At 42.1% G+C, this 16,639-nt stretch overlaps 2 protein-coding genes across 2 annotated transcripts; one reads left to right on the top strand and one right to left on the bottom strand.

Annotated features, from left to right (window-relative positions):
* The first annotated feature begins 69 nt into the window (after nucleotides 1-69).
* LOC148655341 (rab15 effector protein-like) lies at nucleotides 70-1,776 on the top strand. The gene has a single exon (XM_088645891.1). It carries the CDS (start codon nucleotides 513-515, stop codon nucleotides 1,230-1,232), a length of 720 nt encoding a protein of 239 aa, XP_088502017.1. The 5' UTR covers nucleotides 70-512; the 3' UTR covers nucleotides 1,233-1,776.
* Nucleotides 1,777-2,460: 684 nt separating this feature from the next.
* Nucleotides 2,461-16,614, bottom strand: LOC148655340 (NADH-cytochrome b5 reductase 3-like). The gene is made up of 9 exons (XM_088645889.1): nucleotides 16,442-16,614; nucleotides 14,983-15,108; nucleotides 13,372-13,444; nucleotides 12,341-12,447; nucleotides 11,964-12,093; nucleotides 10,186-10,269; nucleotides 9,227-9,312; nucleotides 8,218-8,317; nucleotides 2,461-7,425 (listed from the first exon to the last, which is right to left on the bottom strand). The coding sequence occupies exons 1-9, from the start codon at nucleotides 16,457-16,459 to the stop codon at nucleotides 7,253-7,255; spliced, it is 897 nt and encodes a 298-aa protein (XP_088502015.1). The 5' UTR covers nucleotides 16,460-16,614; the 3' UTR covers nucleotides 2,461-7,252.
* Between the last annotated feature and the right edge of the window lie 25 nt (nucleotides 16,615-16,639).

Genomic DNA, 16,639 nt, shown 5'->3' with positions numbered 1-16,639 from the left:
CAAGGACAGTAAGTGGAGGAGGAAAAACTCAAGATTCAAACCCCTTTTAAAAATTAATTGTCAGGTAGTTTGAAATGCCTGACAGGAATATTATTGCTGTATTAAGATGCATTACTGAGAGTGCCCCTGCTCACCCACCTATATAAATGAGTGCACAACATTGTAGCGTATGTGAACCAGTAAATTCCTTTGGGCATTTAATTTGCTAATGTCTTCATCATATTCTTAGGTAAAAAAATTGAAACTCTCCTTTGCTCATACATTCCCTGCCAGACTGTGAAGGTAGACTTTAGCCAGCAGGAACCACAGGCTCCACCCTACAGCTTAAAGGTGAGGAATCGGGTTTCACTGCTCATTAGCTGAAGGTCTGCACAGCATAATTCATTGTGCTCATTTTTCTTCCCAGAACAACTCAGAAAACACTTTTCCTGGCTCATGCAAGGGAATGGAGATGCAGAGGAAGAAGGAGCTGTGCTGATTTCACTGCAGTTGCAGCGTGATCGATTTCATACATGGGGCAGACAAAGTCGCAGGAGCCAGCTCCAGACTCCAAGCCTGACATTCTGGGGGATGTTTTTTGCCAGGGCATCGTTCATGCTTCCCAGAAGCTGAAGGAGTACCTCGGGTTCGAGGACCCGCAGAACAGGCTGCAGCCCAGCACGGACACGCTGAACGAGATCTTCCTCGTCAGCTTCATCTCGTACTGCGCGGAGAAGGGCGTGGAGGAGCACATCACCACCAGCACGATGACCAAGCAACAGCGTCTGCTCTTCGGTGTGGACTGGATCTGGACCATTCTTGGGCCGGACAAGAATGTGAAGATCCAGTTCCCGGTCCAGACGTCACAGATGTCTGATCAAGCACTGAGAAGCCAGATGCGGGACCCAGAGAAGTGCTATGGGAATATAAAAGAGATCACACTGGCAGACTCTCTGTACACAAATAAGAGCAACTACGAAAAGCTGGAGGAGTTCTGTTCGCTGGTGGGTAGGGACTGCGTGGGGATGTTTATAGTATTTGGAGTGCCAGGGAAACCAAAGGACATTAGAGGAGCTCTGCTGGACAGTGTTAAGAACAGAAGGAATAAAAATTCCCCTCCGGAGGATGTGATGGTTAAGGATTTCTTTCTAAATACAGATGAATTTCTCTCCACCCGTGAGATGCTGGAACGTTGCTGTAAGAAGAAAAACAGTCTCAAGGACCTGGGCAATGTTTACATCAATTTTCTCTAGTGAAATTCTCATGTCCACTGCATGGGTTAACCATTTTATTACCGAAATGCAAAGCAGCTTAAGGTAATGCTTAATTTGAATGAGTTTTCTTCAACAATATTATATTATTGGAATATAATAATATAATATTGGAAAAGCAGAATTGCTATATGGCATATGATAGTTAAAGTACGCTTTAATTTTCCTCATTTAATTATTAAATTGTATCAATAGTATTTTTTTTTATAAAAGATGAACTGTTATGTACAGGAAATGCCTATTATTTTCAAATCTATGAAGAATAGTTGTGTAAATTCATTAGATGTAGATAGGAAAATCTTTAGAATTTAACACCATTATTTTTGAAAGATGGAATGTTTCCTAATTTCCGTCCACATTCTAATCCCTTCATACAACAAGGGTTACAGGGGGTCAGAATGCCAGCACACTTGTATTAGTTTTTTTTTTTACTGCTTTTATTTAATATAATATGCCATTGTTTAATATTTCTACTTAATATGACTAGTTTTGCAATTAGTAAAGACTAATAACACCTGTAAAGAAATGAATGTATACTGTCATTGTCGTTGGCAAATTTAAACTTATTTTCATAATGATGACCTAAAGCATTGACATTCACTCCTGGTAATTGGAACTGAAAACAAAGGCAGCCATTTAAATGGTTAACATCTAACTGTTAAGGGTTCAGGTGGTAAAAACAGCAGGTGTGTGGGTCCCCAGCACCAGGATTGAAAACCCTTCAGTTATATGAACAGTTCATCCATTAAAGTCATTAGGAGTCCAGAGTGGAATGTGAAACTGTCTGTTTTAGACACGTAACCTTTTCACACTTCACATCGGTTTACCTAATTTATCAAGTTAGTGAATGAGTTTATTTGCAGAACAAATACAGGTATGGTTGTTTGCAAAAGAGGAGGGAGAAGATATACCTCAGGTCTGACTCAGCACTGAATTTCATTCAGCATCGTGCAACATTCACACAATCAGGTGCTCTCAATTATCATCACATCATCATATACTCTCTGTGAAATAAATCCAGTGTTCTTTTGACAAAATATGCATGTGCAAGGTGATATCAGCCTTCAAGAAACTCAGTAGTTTGCTAGCAAGGCCAAGAAATAATCTAATTGCAATTTAAAAAAAGGAAGCACACTAGAAGAAAAGACAAACATCCTTAAGTAAATACATACATTCATAGCTCCTGCGTAAATCAAATACTGACAAACAATTGTTCAGAAGGATGCTGTAATCAGTTTAATATGTTAGTCTTCATTCATCAACCAAATACAAAACCACCTTCTTGACGAAGTATGGTCACCCAGCCCATTGCTCAGATTCAGATGACTGAGTCATTCATCATGTCCACTTAAAGCATACATGTTATAGTGCAGTGTTAAATTCTCGGAGCACATACTGAAAAAGAAACCTTGACAGCACTGGGCTACTTCACAAAATCTGGCATAGATGTTTCACAATGTAAGCATTTATAGATTTATTCAACTAAAGATGCCTCTCTACAGCATACTTGAATAGACTGGAAATACCAGATATTAAAAACAAATGCTTGGTTACAGTTTGTGTTGCATATCAAGCAGTGATAATAAACTGTAATAAATGTAAATGTAATAAAATGTAACCATCAATAACTTGCAGCAGTTTAAAATACAAAATGTACAGAGCCCACGTATGGAATAGAAAGCAGTTTCACACACCTGTAAAAGATGGCATCTGTCCACGAGGAAAGAAATGGTTCCAGAGCAAAATGCAAAAGATATACAAATATTGGGACCAGCTGATAAGCAAATGTTCCTAATGGCAAGGCATTGAAAAGAAAGACCAATTCAAAACATTTAGTTATTATACTCACTACAAGACGCTCCCAATGGTATTTAAGACCACCAATAAAACTAAGCAGACCTGGTCTTCTAATACCGGAATTAATACTCATAAAAGCCTACAGAACTCCTTCAATATTTCCTAAATGTGCCTTGAACAAAGCATCCTTTTAAGGACATTTTTAGGGTCTTGACTGTGTATTCTGTGTATGTATGATCAAGACTGTGCAATCTGTTAGTCCCTGTGAACATGAGAACTCTTATCTTTTCAAGTCTAGAATACAGCACTCTGGCAGCACCTGTGCTTCAAACATTAAGGAAAACTAAAGGCCTTATTCCAACAGATGTGTTGGCAGCAGGGTAATGAATTCCCATTCGACTTGACCAAATCACTACAAATCCATCGCACGTGTCTGAACAAGAGAGTGCAAGACAGTTCAGAAACTAAAACATGACAGATTAGGTAATGCAACTACAGAAAAATTATTTTTGCAACTGCTTGCTTAATCTTTAAATCTGGCATGTAATTCTCAGAATAAATATAATGAAGTCCTCCGACTTTCTATCTATAGTTGGGCCAGGGGTACGGAGGGAGAACAAGTTTGAATGATAAAAACAAGGCCAGTGTCCTCCTGCAGTCTTTAAAATGATAGCACAACAGCAAGAGCAAAGCAGAGTCTGCAGCATTAGAGGAAAAGGTCAATACTCAAAACCGCCTCCCAACAAAACACTGTTGTTTCCCCACCTCTTTAATTAGGGAGTTCGTCTTTAATTGGGAAGCACCACTGAGCCACACTCAATCAGCATCACCACCGTGTCAGTAGTGATACACATCACTACAGTGAACTAGACAGACTGCCTGGTCCAACAGTGCTGATGAGCCCTAGTGACTTCCTATCACTGTATCTGGATTGTGTCCCAGAGGAGAAGTTAGGAGAGCTATGAATGGAATAGGGTGTTCTAGCTACTTCTTCCTGCAATACTCATTGTTCAGTTTCCTAGTTACTGCAAATGCTTCTGGAAATGTTTCATGTTATGCTCTGCTTTCGTCATTTCTCCAACTACCTGTGTGGACCGTGCCACAGACAGGTTCTTCTCAATTGCCTGAACACAATACTCAAAAAATTGTTCACATATTCAAATCAGTCAACAGAATTCTCAAGTCCCTGTCAGAGCAGATAATCATTTACGTCTGCTTTCAGAGAAACATCATGTCAAATGTGCAAGATGATGAACACAAATCTCTGCTCTAGACACAAAATGCAGATTAGCAAAATCCCCCATCCTGCTAAACACTATCATAGAAGAAACAAACCTTCTCCAAAACAGATGATCTATGGAGTCTGTGCACCAGAAGGTGGGGCTGGAGGAAGGGGGTCTGTGCGCCGGGAGGTGGAGCTGGAGGAAGGGGTGGGGCTGGGGAAGGGGGAGGGGGTCTGTGTGTCAGGAGGCGGAGCTGGAGGAAGGGGTGGGGCTGGGGAAGGGGGGGTCTGTGTGTCAGGAGGTGGAGCTGGAGGAAGGGGTGGGGCTGGGGAAGGGGGGGTCTGTGTGCCAGGAGGCGGAGCTGGAGGAAGGGGTGGGGCTGGGGAAGGGGGGGTCTGTGTGCCAGGAGGCGGAGCTGGAGGAAGGGGTGGGGCTGGGGAAGGGGGGGTCTGTGTGCCAGGAGGCGGAGCTGGAGGAAGGGGTGGGGCTGGGGAAGGGGGGGTCTGTGTGCCAGGAGGCGGAGCTGGAGGAAGGGGTGGGGCTGGGGAAGGGGGAGGGGGTCTGTGTGTCAGGAGGTGGAGCTGGAGGAAGGGGTGGGGCTGGGGAAGGGGGAGGGGGTCTGTGTGTCAGGAGGTGGAGCTGGAGGAAGGGGTGGGGCTGTGGAAGGGAGTCTGTGTGTCAGGAGGTGGAGCTGGAGGAAGGGGTGGGGCTGGGGAAGGGAGTCTGCGCTAGGAGGCAGAGCTGGAAGAAACTAACCTTCTCCAAAACAGATGATCTATGGAGTCTGTGCGCCAGGAGGCAGAGCTGGGGGAAGGGAAAGTTGTGCATACATGTCAGATGAGAGTTGAGCTACAACAGTAGACCTTTTGATCAACCATGGCCAGACAATGAGAAAAGCCGGACAGAGGGCACAGCCAAGCCCAAGAAGATCCTTTGTCACATGGATTTGCAGCAATGGGAACAGGTACGTAATCTTATATCTTCACTGCCTTACTGTACCTACTGTATAATATTGTTCATGAAAACAGTTTTGCCATCAGAAGTGTTCAGCGACCACCCCACACTGGCAGAGGAAAGGTTTCGCTGCTGAACAGAAGGTGGTTACTGTGAAAGTGGCAGTTGCCAGTAAAGCCATTTGTTGGAGGGAGAACCAGAGGTTCAACTTGCGAGATAAGGGTGTTTTTCAATGGCGTTTGGATAGCATAAGCCTTTCCACCACTGCCCGAGTCTTCTGGAGGCATCAGGAGGCAGAAAGAAAGAACTCACCAGGATCCTTTTTGAAAGGATCAGTAAGTAAAGGGGCTGAGGCACCAGTAATTACAGGCAAGGCTTATCTGCCTGTATGTCCACTTTTACTGTGGATCGACTGATCTGGTTAAATGCTCTCCATTATCGTCAGAGCATAATGAAACTTGAAGCCAGTGAAACACCACAGATACTAGAGTAGATGAAGCAGGCTTCAATTTGGCCAAAGCCAGGAGAAGAGAGAGGATGATCCCTGGACACAGAGTCACTGTCAGTGTGGAGGGTCAACGTGAAGGAAAGAGCAGAATGGGTGCGGTCAGCTCTGTGAATGGTGTCACTGCCCACATCCCTGTGAAACAGGCCACTGTTGGATATCATAGCGTTCTCGAGAGCAACACGTGGCAGTTTTGTGCCACAAGAAGATCTGACCTGCTCAGCTTCCACCATCCAGCCCTCATTAGACAGGGGCCTGGGGGTCACAACATGTACACATATGGAGATCATGCCTCCATGTTCCTCCCAGTTCCTGAATCCAATGCAGAGTCCAGTGTTCTCCTCATGATGTTTGAAATGATATAACATAACATTAACATGATCGACACAACATTAAACACAACCTTAATGAAAAGCGCTGGCCTGACCAATGGGCAAGAATGTAAGTGAAGTAAACAAATTACAATGTCTGTATTCTGTGCTTCTTTACACTTCAATAGTTAAACCATTCTGCATCATGTATAATTTGTCAAGCAGCATGCTGGCAATGCTATATTTGTAAATCAAGTTATAGTTCTGAGGTTTGTGCTAATGTGAACAATTGCTCAAGAATTGTGTTCAAGCAATTGAGAAGAATTGTAATATGGCCACAAGTGTGCTTTGTTGTGCAATGACACATTTGCTCCTACAGAACTGTACTTATAGTTTGCATTAAATAAGCTCAATGATGTTACACTTTACAATCCGCTAAATCTTATCACCAATGTGACACTCTGGAACAGTTGAACGCAGGTGTTGTAGTATGAATGTTGTTTTGTCAGTAATTTGAACGAAACACTGCCACCTAGTGCTCTTTGCGTGTTCCTTTTTCTTTCAATCTCCATGTCTCTGCACCTTAGTATTGGACCCTTCAGGATTTGCATAGCACGTATGCATAGGATAATATCAGCATAGCATAACTAAGACCAAAATACATTTTCCTGGTAGATACTGCAGTAGAATACTTGCTTAAAATGGCATTTTTCAGTAATCCAGCGTTCATTTGTCCTGTACATTAATACATTATGTGCAGAACAAAATAACTTTCCAACAAGTAAAATGTATGCAATGTGAAATCATCATCATTAAGCATCACTTGTTGAGTGACCACTGTCTTAATTGTTTTGGTCTCTACCAATTTTTTCCCAAGTCGAACTGTGAACTGGGACACAAAGAACGTTCTTGCTCCCTACAAGCAGTAATGAATATCTTGTTTGAGAAATCTAGACATCAGATATAATTTTTTTTTATAATTTACAACAACAGTATCAAACTGTTTGCGCTGCTCTGAAGAGGAATGAGCGCATCCCTTCATGTTCTGCGTGTTCTGCTTTAAGAGGTGGAGGCAATAGCTGGTATTCTGCACATTGGAAACACCCCTGGTGTTCTGCCCGAGTTGTGGTCCTAGCGAGGAAGAGTTTAAAACATGTCTTCTACTGCAGTTTCAGTGCCTCACTCGTACCCTGCGCTGCAAAAGCTCTGCCTCTAAAAAGTGAACCTCCTGCTGTTGTCGTGGCCCACTTTGTCCAGGTTCGGGTTGCAGGCAAACTGGATCATAGGCGGAGGCCCACACATCAGGATGAGGGTGTCCTCCCCTGGAGGTGGCAGGTGGTTCCTGATCATATCCTCGTTGACAAACCCTGTGCTGTAATCCCAGTCTAGAAAACAAACCCACAAAAAAGCCTTAACAACTGACTCCATACATTGGCCATTTACCCTCACTTTCACTCAAATCGCCTTTCATCCATGCATATAAATCACTCGGAAGCGTTTTAATTAGACCAGCCGCTCAGATGTGTGTGCATGCTTGTAACTCACTGTGCTCAGCCACACATGGGAGAGCTACGCCGCCCTGCTGTTGAAGCCGATAGCCCGACATCCTTCAGGAAATGGCTGAATAAGGCTCCTTGGACCAATTAGCAACTAACTCACTCACTCACTCGTGGGCCAGATTAGCCGAATGGCCTTCTCTCACGCGTAACCTTTCTTATTTCGGATACGAGAAACAGAAGAATCACACATTCAGCAATGGGGCACGACAGGGACAGAAACTCACACGTGACCCTTCCTTTGCTTTCACACTGCACAACCAGGGAAGTCACCAGTTAGAACTGCTGCAGAAACAGTGCCAGTCATCAGAGCAGCTAAAGCAAGCAGCCCTGCACCCCTCTGCACTGACTCCACATATTGCGGGAGTATCTGTACCAAGCGCTGGGGCAAAACGAATACTTAACACACTTTACAACCATGGGGTAAAAAGAAACATCTTGTCAATCTCATTTTTACCACAACTGTTTCCATGTTTAGGTCTTTGTTCTACAGGAAACTGCAAAATATGGCAGCATTTTATCACCAATGATAATAAAGCCACAGACATGACTCCAATCATGAGTCCTTGTACATCCTGACAGCTGGCCAATAACGGGCCCTTTCTCTTCCGCTTTTCTTACTTTCAGGAGCTCTGTCAAGGGTGAACCAGAGCTTGAAGCGAGAGGGATAGTTTGCCTGGATTTCTTCCAGCTCTGGACGCAGTAAGATGTCCTTCTCCGTCTGCAGGTGAAAACCCACATCAGTGTATCCAAAGATTTGCACAGAGCTCTACTACAACTCCATTCACCACAAGAAATAAAATCACACCAACTTGTGATAGTTTCAAAAAGGCAACGTTATGTAACAGTACATAAAAAGCTATACTGTACTGGAAAATTTGACATCAGCACAGCTTATTCAAAGTGTTCATAATATATTACTTGCAATGCAAAAGTATATTTATGTTGCCGTTTTACAAGCCATTCACCTTACATATAGCCTGCTGGAGCAAAAATAACAAAGCCACAAAATAAGATAAAAAATAGTTGTCAGCAAAGGCAGCCTTTTGAAAACAATGACTAATAATTGATTTTCATTTCTAACACATGCCATCAATGAAAAGATTTCTCTTTTCGGATGCAGTGCAAGCTGGAAAGGATATTTTTTTTTTTAAATGGTAACGTACTCCAAACACAACCAGCCTCTGCTAACAGTGTTGATGGGGAGCTGCACTCACAATTCCTCAGACCAGTTAGAAATTGCGGTAACAAAATAAATTAATTGACAATGTAGCAACATTTTACGAATTCCGAATTAAGCACAAAATTGTGAACTTTGTGAAAATACTGTCAGTCGCCCTGTTGTCACAAACCCCTGGTCTCCCCAGGGCGAGAGTGAGAGTTTGTGAGAACTGCGACATGGAGCTGCCCCTTCACTTCAGCTGGCGTTTGTTCAGTTTCGTTCTGAATTGCAGAACACGGACATTTAGTCCGTTTTGTGATGAAAACTGAAGGTTAACATGTTATTGTGTGCATGTCACCTGCACTGTGGTTTGAAATGCGCACATCAGTGCTGATTCTTTAATGATCCCCAAACATAAAACTAGCCTTGCCGTTTCCCTTTAATCTGCTGTGCTACAAGTTTGCTTACCTGATTTGCAAACAGCAAGTAACACACAGTTTTGTCCTCCTTATCCTTCATGATGGCTCTGATTATCTGCAGCATGGGCGTAATCCCTGAACAAACACCACATTGCACATTCAAATACAGATCACATTCATCAGATACATTTTGGGGGATAATTCTGAATTAGAAAACTAATGGCTTTGAAAGCACTTTTTGTCCAAATAATTAGGACAATTAGATAATTAGATTTCCTGTGAACATTAAAGCATGATACAGTCTATTAACACAGCATCATAATGTCTCAGAGCTGGTCTCTGACAGTGTTTCCCTGCATAGAGCAGATCACACTTCCTTAAAGTTTGCACCAATCTGCACCTTGGTTGAAGCATGAAATCATGTCTGAAAGACAAGCATTTTTCTGTGTCTCTCTGCTACGTAGTGCCCCAGAGCGTGGTTTGAAGAAACTGAGATGACTGCAAGGGAAACTAGAAGTCTTCATCATATCCACTATCCATAAAGCCTTATCTTCAATGAAAAAGTGATTTATTCATTATAATGTGATACAGCTGAAGCATGGAACACAACATCTAGTAACTAATCTCTTTACTTTTTTCATTTGTTCAAATGCAGACTCACCTTAACATTTCAATTTCCGTTCTGTGAATGTACCATTTGTCAATTGTACAGAAAATAATGTTGTTCTTTTTGAAGCACGTGGAAATAGAACTATTTCTTTAAAAAAAATTAAATACAAAGGAGAAAAGCTACAGTACGTCTGATCAATGTACTAATGGTGTTATTCTGAATATTGTTCCCAGTGCTTGCCAACAATATCTTCAAGTTTCACAGTTTGGGGAATTCAATCTGCTTGCAACACTCCAGAAATCACTACAGTGTTGAAATATGGTAAAACTCTAACAAAGGCTAAGGATTGACTAAACAAGCAAATATTTGGCTTTTCTTTTTCAGAAAATAACACTCACCAGTCCCACCAGCTATCATCCCTAGATTCTTGGCAGTCTTGATCACAGGATCAGACTTCTTGTCTGGGCGGATGGCAAATGTCCCTAAGTCGAGAGAGACATGTGTAATGATATCATGCAGCAACACATTCCTACACAGCAAGTTTCTGAGCTGATTTCTACCAGGTGTTTTTTTAGTTCAAGAATATTCCCTGTTAAAAGTTATACAACTATGAAAGCTTAATAGTAAATCCCTTACAAAATGAATATACCTGTTCTATTTTTGTTTCTTGCTGGATTACCAAGTTCAAGCCCTGTGCTTTCTGAATGCTCCCACAATAAGAATGCTGATAATCACTTGCATTCACATAGCAGTTCTTGTCCCAAAGGATCCCAGAGTACTTCGCAGACAGGAGGGGTCCCTCATCACCATGAGTGAAGAGCAGTAGTCACTTTGGTGATGCGCAGCAACCCAGATATTATGCACCAGACGTCCCCAGCAGGCTGATCAGGTAAAGCAGTGAGAAACTGCTTCACCAGGTCATTGAGGGAGAGACTACTTCCATGAATGGTGCTATGGGATCTTCAATGACCAAGGAGTCTGACTTCAAACTGAGTTTCTGTTCCTACTAGACAATATCCTCAGTCACTATCCTGGATTGGAAATTCTGGTCCACAGGGAAGAATACCAGCTACTGGTCCTCTACCTCCGGTATCAGCAACCAAGTTTTACCAAGAGGTCTCCCAACTCAGTGCTGATCAGACCTTTGGATTCTGAGTCCGGAAAAAATCAAGCTATGAGGTAATATTGCGTAGATGCACGCAAATAAATACAAACACCGAACATGACTCATAAATCACCACATCCTGCCTCTAAAAAATACAAGCCTTAACAAAAAGACTACTTTGCAAAACAAACAACTTCACACAGCCATGTGAGACCCACTGACTCTCATCACATGTCACTGTATGGAACGATCTGGCTCCACTGTGACAAAGCAGACCTTCATAACCTCTCAAGAGCCATGGCTTTAGACTCCTGTATTGCTGTTGAGGTTTCCCCAGAATGACAGCCATCGCAGAAACGTAAAAACTAAGAGTTCCGAAAAAAAGCACATATTACAGAAGACAAACATAGCTAAGAGACGTACTAAAATTGAACCTTCGGCATGTGATAAAATATGCAGTTTCAACTTCAGCATGTAGGTCGAATGTATTATCAAACAGACTTTGAGCCACTCAGTTCTGTGAAAAAAAAACAGCCTTGAAAAATACAGTTAGAAGGCCATTCAAAACAAGTCATTTGTAAAGTTCTAACTTGAAGGCTGGTGCAGAATGTGTTAAATATCACTCCTGGAAGGAGATTCAAACACTGTGTTCATTGTTGGAATCTGAAAATGTTGACAAAAAAGGGAAGACTGAAAAGTCATCAGTTAGAAAAGGCCTCTGTCCCTGGCACACCATATCAGATGACAGATTCTATGTATTTCACCAGTCTTCTGATGCTGTCTGTTGTGTAATACTAACAACACAAAGATAACAATAACATAGACACTGCAGAAGACAACAAAGAAGAATCAAATGAGGAAAAACCGAGTGAAAACACCTCGCATAGAGAACACAAAGTATTTTACACATAGAGGCTTCAGTCCTTAATCATACAGCAGCTCATAATCTGCCATACCCTGCTGATCTTTAATCTGCAGAATGAATTTGAAAAGAAAAAACTGGATTTAGCCTATTACTTCACGTTTGTCTGGTTTTAACCAGCTTAACCCTTCACCCACTCAGCTCCTCACCTTTCCCCTGATACACAAGCAGCCCACTTGGACCCCGGAAGTCAATAGTATCACCGATCCGAAGGCTTTCCAAGTACTGGGACATCTTCCCGCCCTCAGGAAACTTGGGGTTAACATTTTTGTAATAGATCTGAAGAGAGACCAAACATTAAAGTTAGTTCTAATTTAAAGAACTGCGTGAAAAGCATTCAGGTAAAATACAAAATGTTCAGGGTTCAGAAGCTACCGCAAAGTTGATTAGAGCTCTACAAAATCCAAAAAGAAGAAAATGCACATTATGGCTCTTTGTCACTCTTTGTTCCTACTGGTAGGCAGACGTACACACAATGTTTTTACACCTCATATATCCACAAAAAAAAGTGAATTTCAGTTCCTACCTTCACAACCAGGTCTACAAAACCCTTGTCATCATCACTGGACACTGGCGTGTAGGGTCTCACCACAAGATTCCCATCAATCTTGGCAGACAAGTAAATGTGCTGGCCTGAAAAGGAAATCTTCGATTAGATCACACGGAAGACAGACGGTACTGGAATGCCTTTTTAAGTGCAAAATCTTTGCAGCTGTATTTACAATCACAATTTTTCTCTACTTAAGACTCCTAATGACAAATGAGAAGAGTTCATTCACTCCATCTGGTAGCTGGTAGATTACTGATTCAAGGATCTCATCCAGGATCAAAAAGCTAGAATTCTGTCTGTAATAAATGCCTAAGTACTGCATTTCACCATTATAATGTAACAACCCATTATTTATTTATTTATATGCTTTGCCTATATTTCCGAACATTTTGTTAGAAATATTTGTTTCCCCACATTGTCTAAAATCTGTAACCGACGTGTCCATAAACATCTAAATCGTCTTTCGTATGTACACTCTTCTAGCTCAGTGTTTCCCCATTATGTATTTACAGTTCAAGGATTTGCTGCCTGTATGCAAAAGTCTGCACCTGTCTGCTTTAAACCTCATCTGCCAGGAGTTTGCCCACTCGTGATTTTTATCTAAATCTGTTTGAATTTCATTTGCTACTTCGGCAGTGTTTCCTAACCCTGCTGTTTTGTTATCACCAGCAAACCTGATATGTTTACTTGTTATCTCAATATCCAATTCATTTTCTGAATGGCATACAGGCTGTAATTTGAGGAGTAATCTTTAATAAGGAACTCTATCAAACTAATCTTTGTGGAATCTAAAAACAACACAGATTGCACTCTGCTTGTGTGCCCTGTGATGGACTGGCATCCCGTATAGAGTGCAGTCCCGCACGGCGCCCTGTTCTTCCAGGACGGCCTCCGGGCTTCCACACCCCGCTCCAGGAAGAAGTGGCTCTCCTACATCGGTACCCCCGAAAGCAGAAAGAGAGAGACTGCGTGGCCCCAGCTCCAATCGAAAGCTCAGCGCAGCTCACCGATGGGAAGCCCCAGGACATAACTCTCAGACGGCAGCGCGAAGCGGAACTTTCTGGTGTCGTGACTGATGATCTAGAATGTCAACACAAACACAAAGGAAAGAAACCATGTGAGTACCAAGAGCCGTGACACATGGGGCCTCCTGACAATGGGGGGAGGGGGGGGGGGGGCGTGTGGCTTTTTACTGAACAATTACTAAATTAGAGAGACTTTTCTAGCTCATTTTTCACACCCTGAGTGGCTAAACCGGTGGAGTTTTAGTTCTGCAGAAGCAATTGACAGATGTTGAGCAGCTGTACTTGTACTACCCAGCCCTGTCCCGACAACAACAACCCGACACATTTCCAGGGAATAAAGTAGGGGCAGGCAGCTCCAGCCCTTGTGTGCAGGTTTCAGAGGCAACACTGCAGTACCACTTGATTAAGACACAAAGAAAACGGGCAGTTCGACGTCCTCTCCACTTAGTTCCAAAAGTCTAAGATGGAATGAAAACCAGAAAAAAGTGGCCCTCCAGGTGTGGAGATAGTGACCCCCCAGAATAAACGAGCATGGCTGGGGAAACGCTGGCCAGTTTGAAGGCCCTTGCTGTGTCTGACGATAAATCAGCTACAATGGCCTGCAGAACGCCTAACATGTGAATACCCTGCAGTCCTTTAACAAAGGACAACATAAAAGCATATCTCCTTACTTCTGGGATATGTGGTGGACAGAGACAGCTCCACGCATTCATGACTTTACACCGCACAGAAGCGTGACATATCTGAATTCAATGTTTCTCAAAAAGAATAGATGTCCTGGCTGAGGACCTGACTCTCTGTGGTCATTAAAAATCTAGGACTAGGGGTGTTACCCCAGTGTCCTGACCAAATTCCCCCCTGGCCTCCACCAATCATGGCCTCCTAATAATCCCATCTCTAAACTGGCTTCATCACTCTGCTCTCCTCCCCACTGAGAGCTGGTGTGTGGGGAGTGTACTGGTGCACTACGGCTGCTGTCACATCATCCAGGTGGGGCTGCACACTGGTGGTGGTGGAGGGGATCCCCATTACCTGTGAAGTGTTTTGAGTGGAGTGTCCAGAAAAGTGCTATATACCGTAGGTGTTAGAAATTAGTAGTAGTAGTAGTAGTAGTAGTAGTAGTAGTAGTAGTAGTAGTAGTAGTACAATACATATTCTTAATCAAGTAAAATTGCAAAAGCTATGCATGTCACAGGATCATTTATTGTATTCAGCAAAGCTGTGTTTTTTTGTGGTAAAACATACTGTATATAAAAAACTTCAGAGTTTGTCTTATGCATCAAAAACTACATACTTTGGAAAATGTATTGACTAACTTAAAAGGGGTATAACGCAACACCTCTTGTTAAAAAGCATCACATAATGCATGCTCTTATGAGCACTCTATATGCTGCAGTCAATTCATATTTCTTAACTTCTCAGATTCTCAGACTGTTATCAATTTCACTCACCTAGACACTTGAGAGAAAAAAAAGTTAAGTTGTTTTCCTGGAAATGTGTCCACAGGGTAGTTAGGAAACCACTGAACTGCTAGATGAACGTCTGTTACTGACTGAGACGGAGATGAAAAGCAATAAATGAATGTTATCTCACCTCTTTGTCTATGAGTCTTAGAGGGTACTTGATATTGGGATCCTCAAGAGTTATCGCAGCTTTTTTCTTTCCGAAGAGAAGGTGGCAGATGAGATTGCGAATGTAATTATAACTGTCTCGGATGATCTGAAAAAGACAAGTGAAAAAAAAACATAATGCACATTTTTTTTAAAGAGCTACACTGTCATAAGTTAGACTCCTACTATTCTGGAAATCCAAAATAAAATGTACCTGCGGTAGAAGTACAAGATAACATTTTACCATTTTACAACAAAGTTAAGAGCTTGTCTTTTTTCATGAAAAAAGACATCTATCCACATGTAGTTGTCAATGCTTAACGTTTAACCCTGCCTGTAAAATATCCATACTGTAGTTTAAAAACCTCAGTGACAACTTTAGAAGGGCTTTGTCATGGGGAGCAGAATATTTCCCCGTCATCTTGGTACAGTATATAAAGAGTTAACATTTCATGCCTGAAAGGCTATCAGCACAGGAAGTTCATCAGCTTGGGCAGAGGTCCTTGAAAGAGAAAAAAAACAACAGCGAAAAAAGTTACAAGTGTTTGTTCGCAATGGTAGCTATTCTTGGAGAAACATTCTCCTAAAAGTTCGCTCAGTTACTGTTTCACGCCTCCACCCACTTAAAAAAAATCAGGTGCAACGTCGATTTCATTCCCCACATCACTTCCTATTATCGAGAAGGTTGACGTTTTTGCTTTATAAATTAGTGTCTAGCCTTTAATGCTTATAACACCAAAATTCAAACAGGAAACACACACACACACACAAAGGTGCCCTCTCGTACCACGTCATAAAATGTAAAGTGAAACAAAAGCAAAAAGATACCATCCGCGCTGACGTTAGTATGTGCTCTACATTGTATAAAACTTCATACTATTATAATGAAATTAATTCTGCAGAACGAATACAACACTACTTCGAAAAATGACGGACCACGCATACAAAAACTATAACAGCTCCTGCACATTCAGTGAGGCCATATTACCAGCGATAACCTTCTAGCAGGAAAACACGGGCGCCTTTGCTTAATTGCATTAGCAATTAGTATTTGCATTATAATGGTGTATAATATAGTCTACAAGAAATGTGTTTTACAGACATATGACCCTAATTACAGTAGATGTTGACCAATGCAAGCGCAAAGCGAGACCTTACCTGGACAAATCTACCGCGACCGTCCCTTCATTACAAGTGCAGGACTTAAACGTTTAACAACATAACAAGACGTCACTGATTCCCTTATAAATTAATAAAATAACTAAAAAGCTCTTCTTTATTTTTTTCTTCCCATTAGTGCTGCGCTAACAACACTATAACTCCGAGCATACGTCGTGCCAACACCAGTGCAATGAGTCAGCCAGCTCCTCGGTAACACCATATCTACAATATTTCTCAAAGCAGGTGATTTGACGAAAAAGTCAACAAGTGCCAACACTCACTCGCAGAATAAAAGACATCTCGGCTTCCTCCAGATGCCACAGGTACGCAGATCCTGGACTTATAGCAAAATACTCTTTGCAACTTCTGCAGACAAGCCCCACCCCAGCTCACGATTCTTTTTTTATTTGCCTGCTCCTCCCAGGCGTCCACAACAGAGAAAAAATAAACGTCACCATGAGCTGCTGCCAAACCCTCCG

This window comes from Lepisosteus platostomus, chromosome 9 (genome assembly GCF_059453375.1).
Source record: "Lepisosteus platostomus isolate fLepPlt1 chromosome 9, fLepPlt1.hap1, whole genome shotgun sequence".
NCBI classification, from domain to species: Eukaryota; Metazoa; Chordata; class Actinopteri; order Semionotiformes; family Lepisosteidae; genus Lepisosteus; species Lepisosteus platostomus.
Note: the sequence above shows the minus strand (reverse complement) of the source record. Positions and strands in the feature narration are given on the sequence as shown.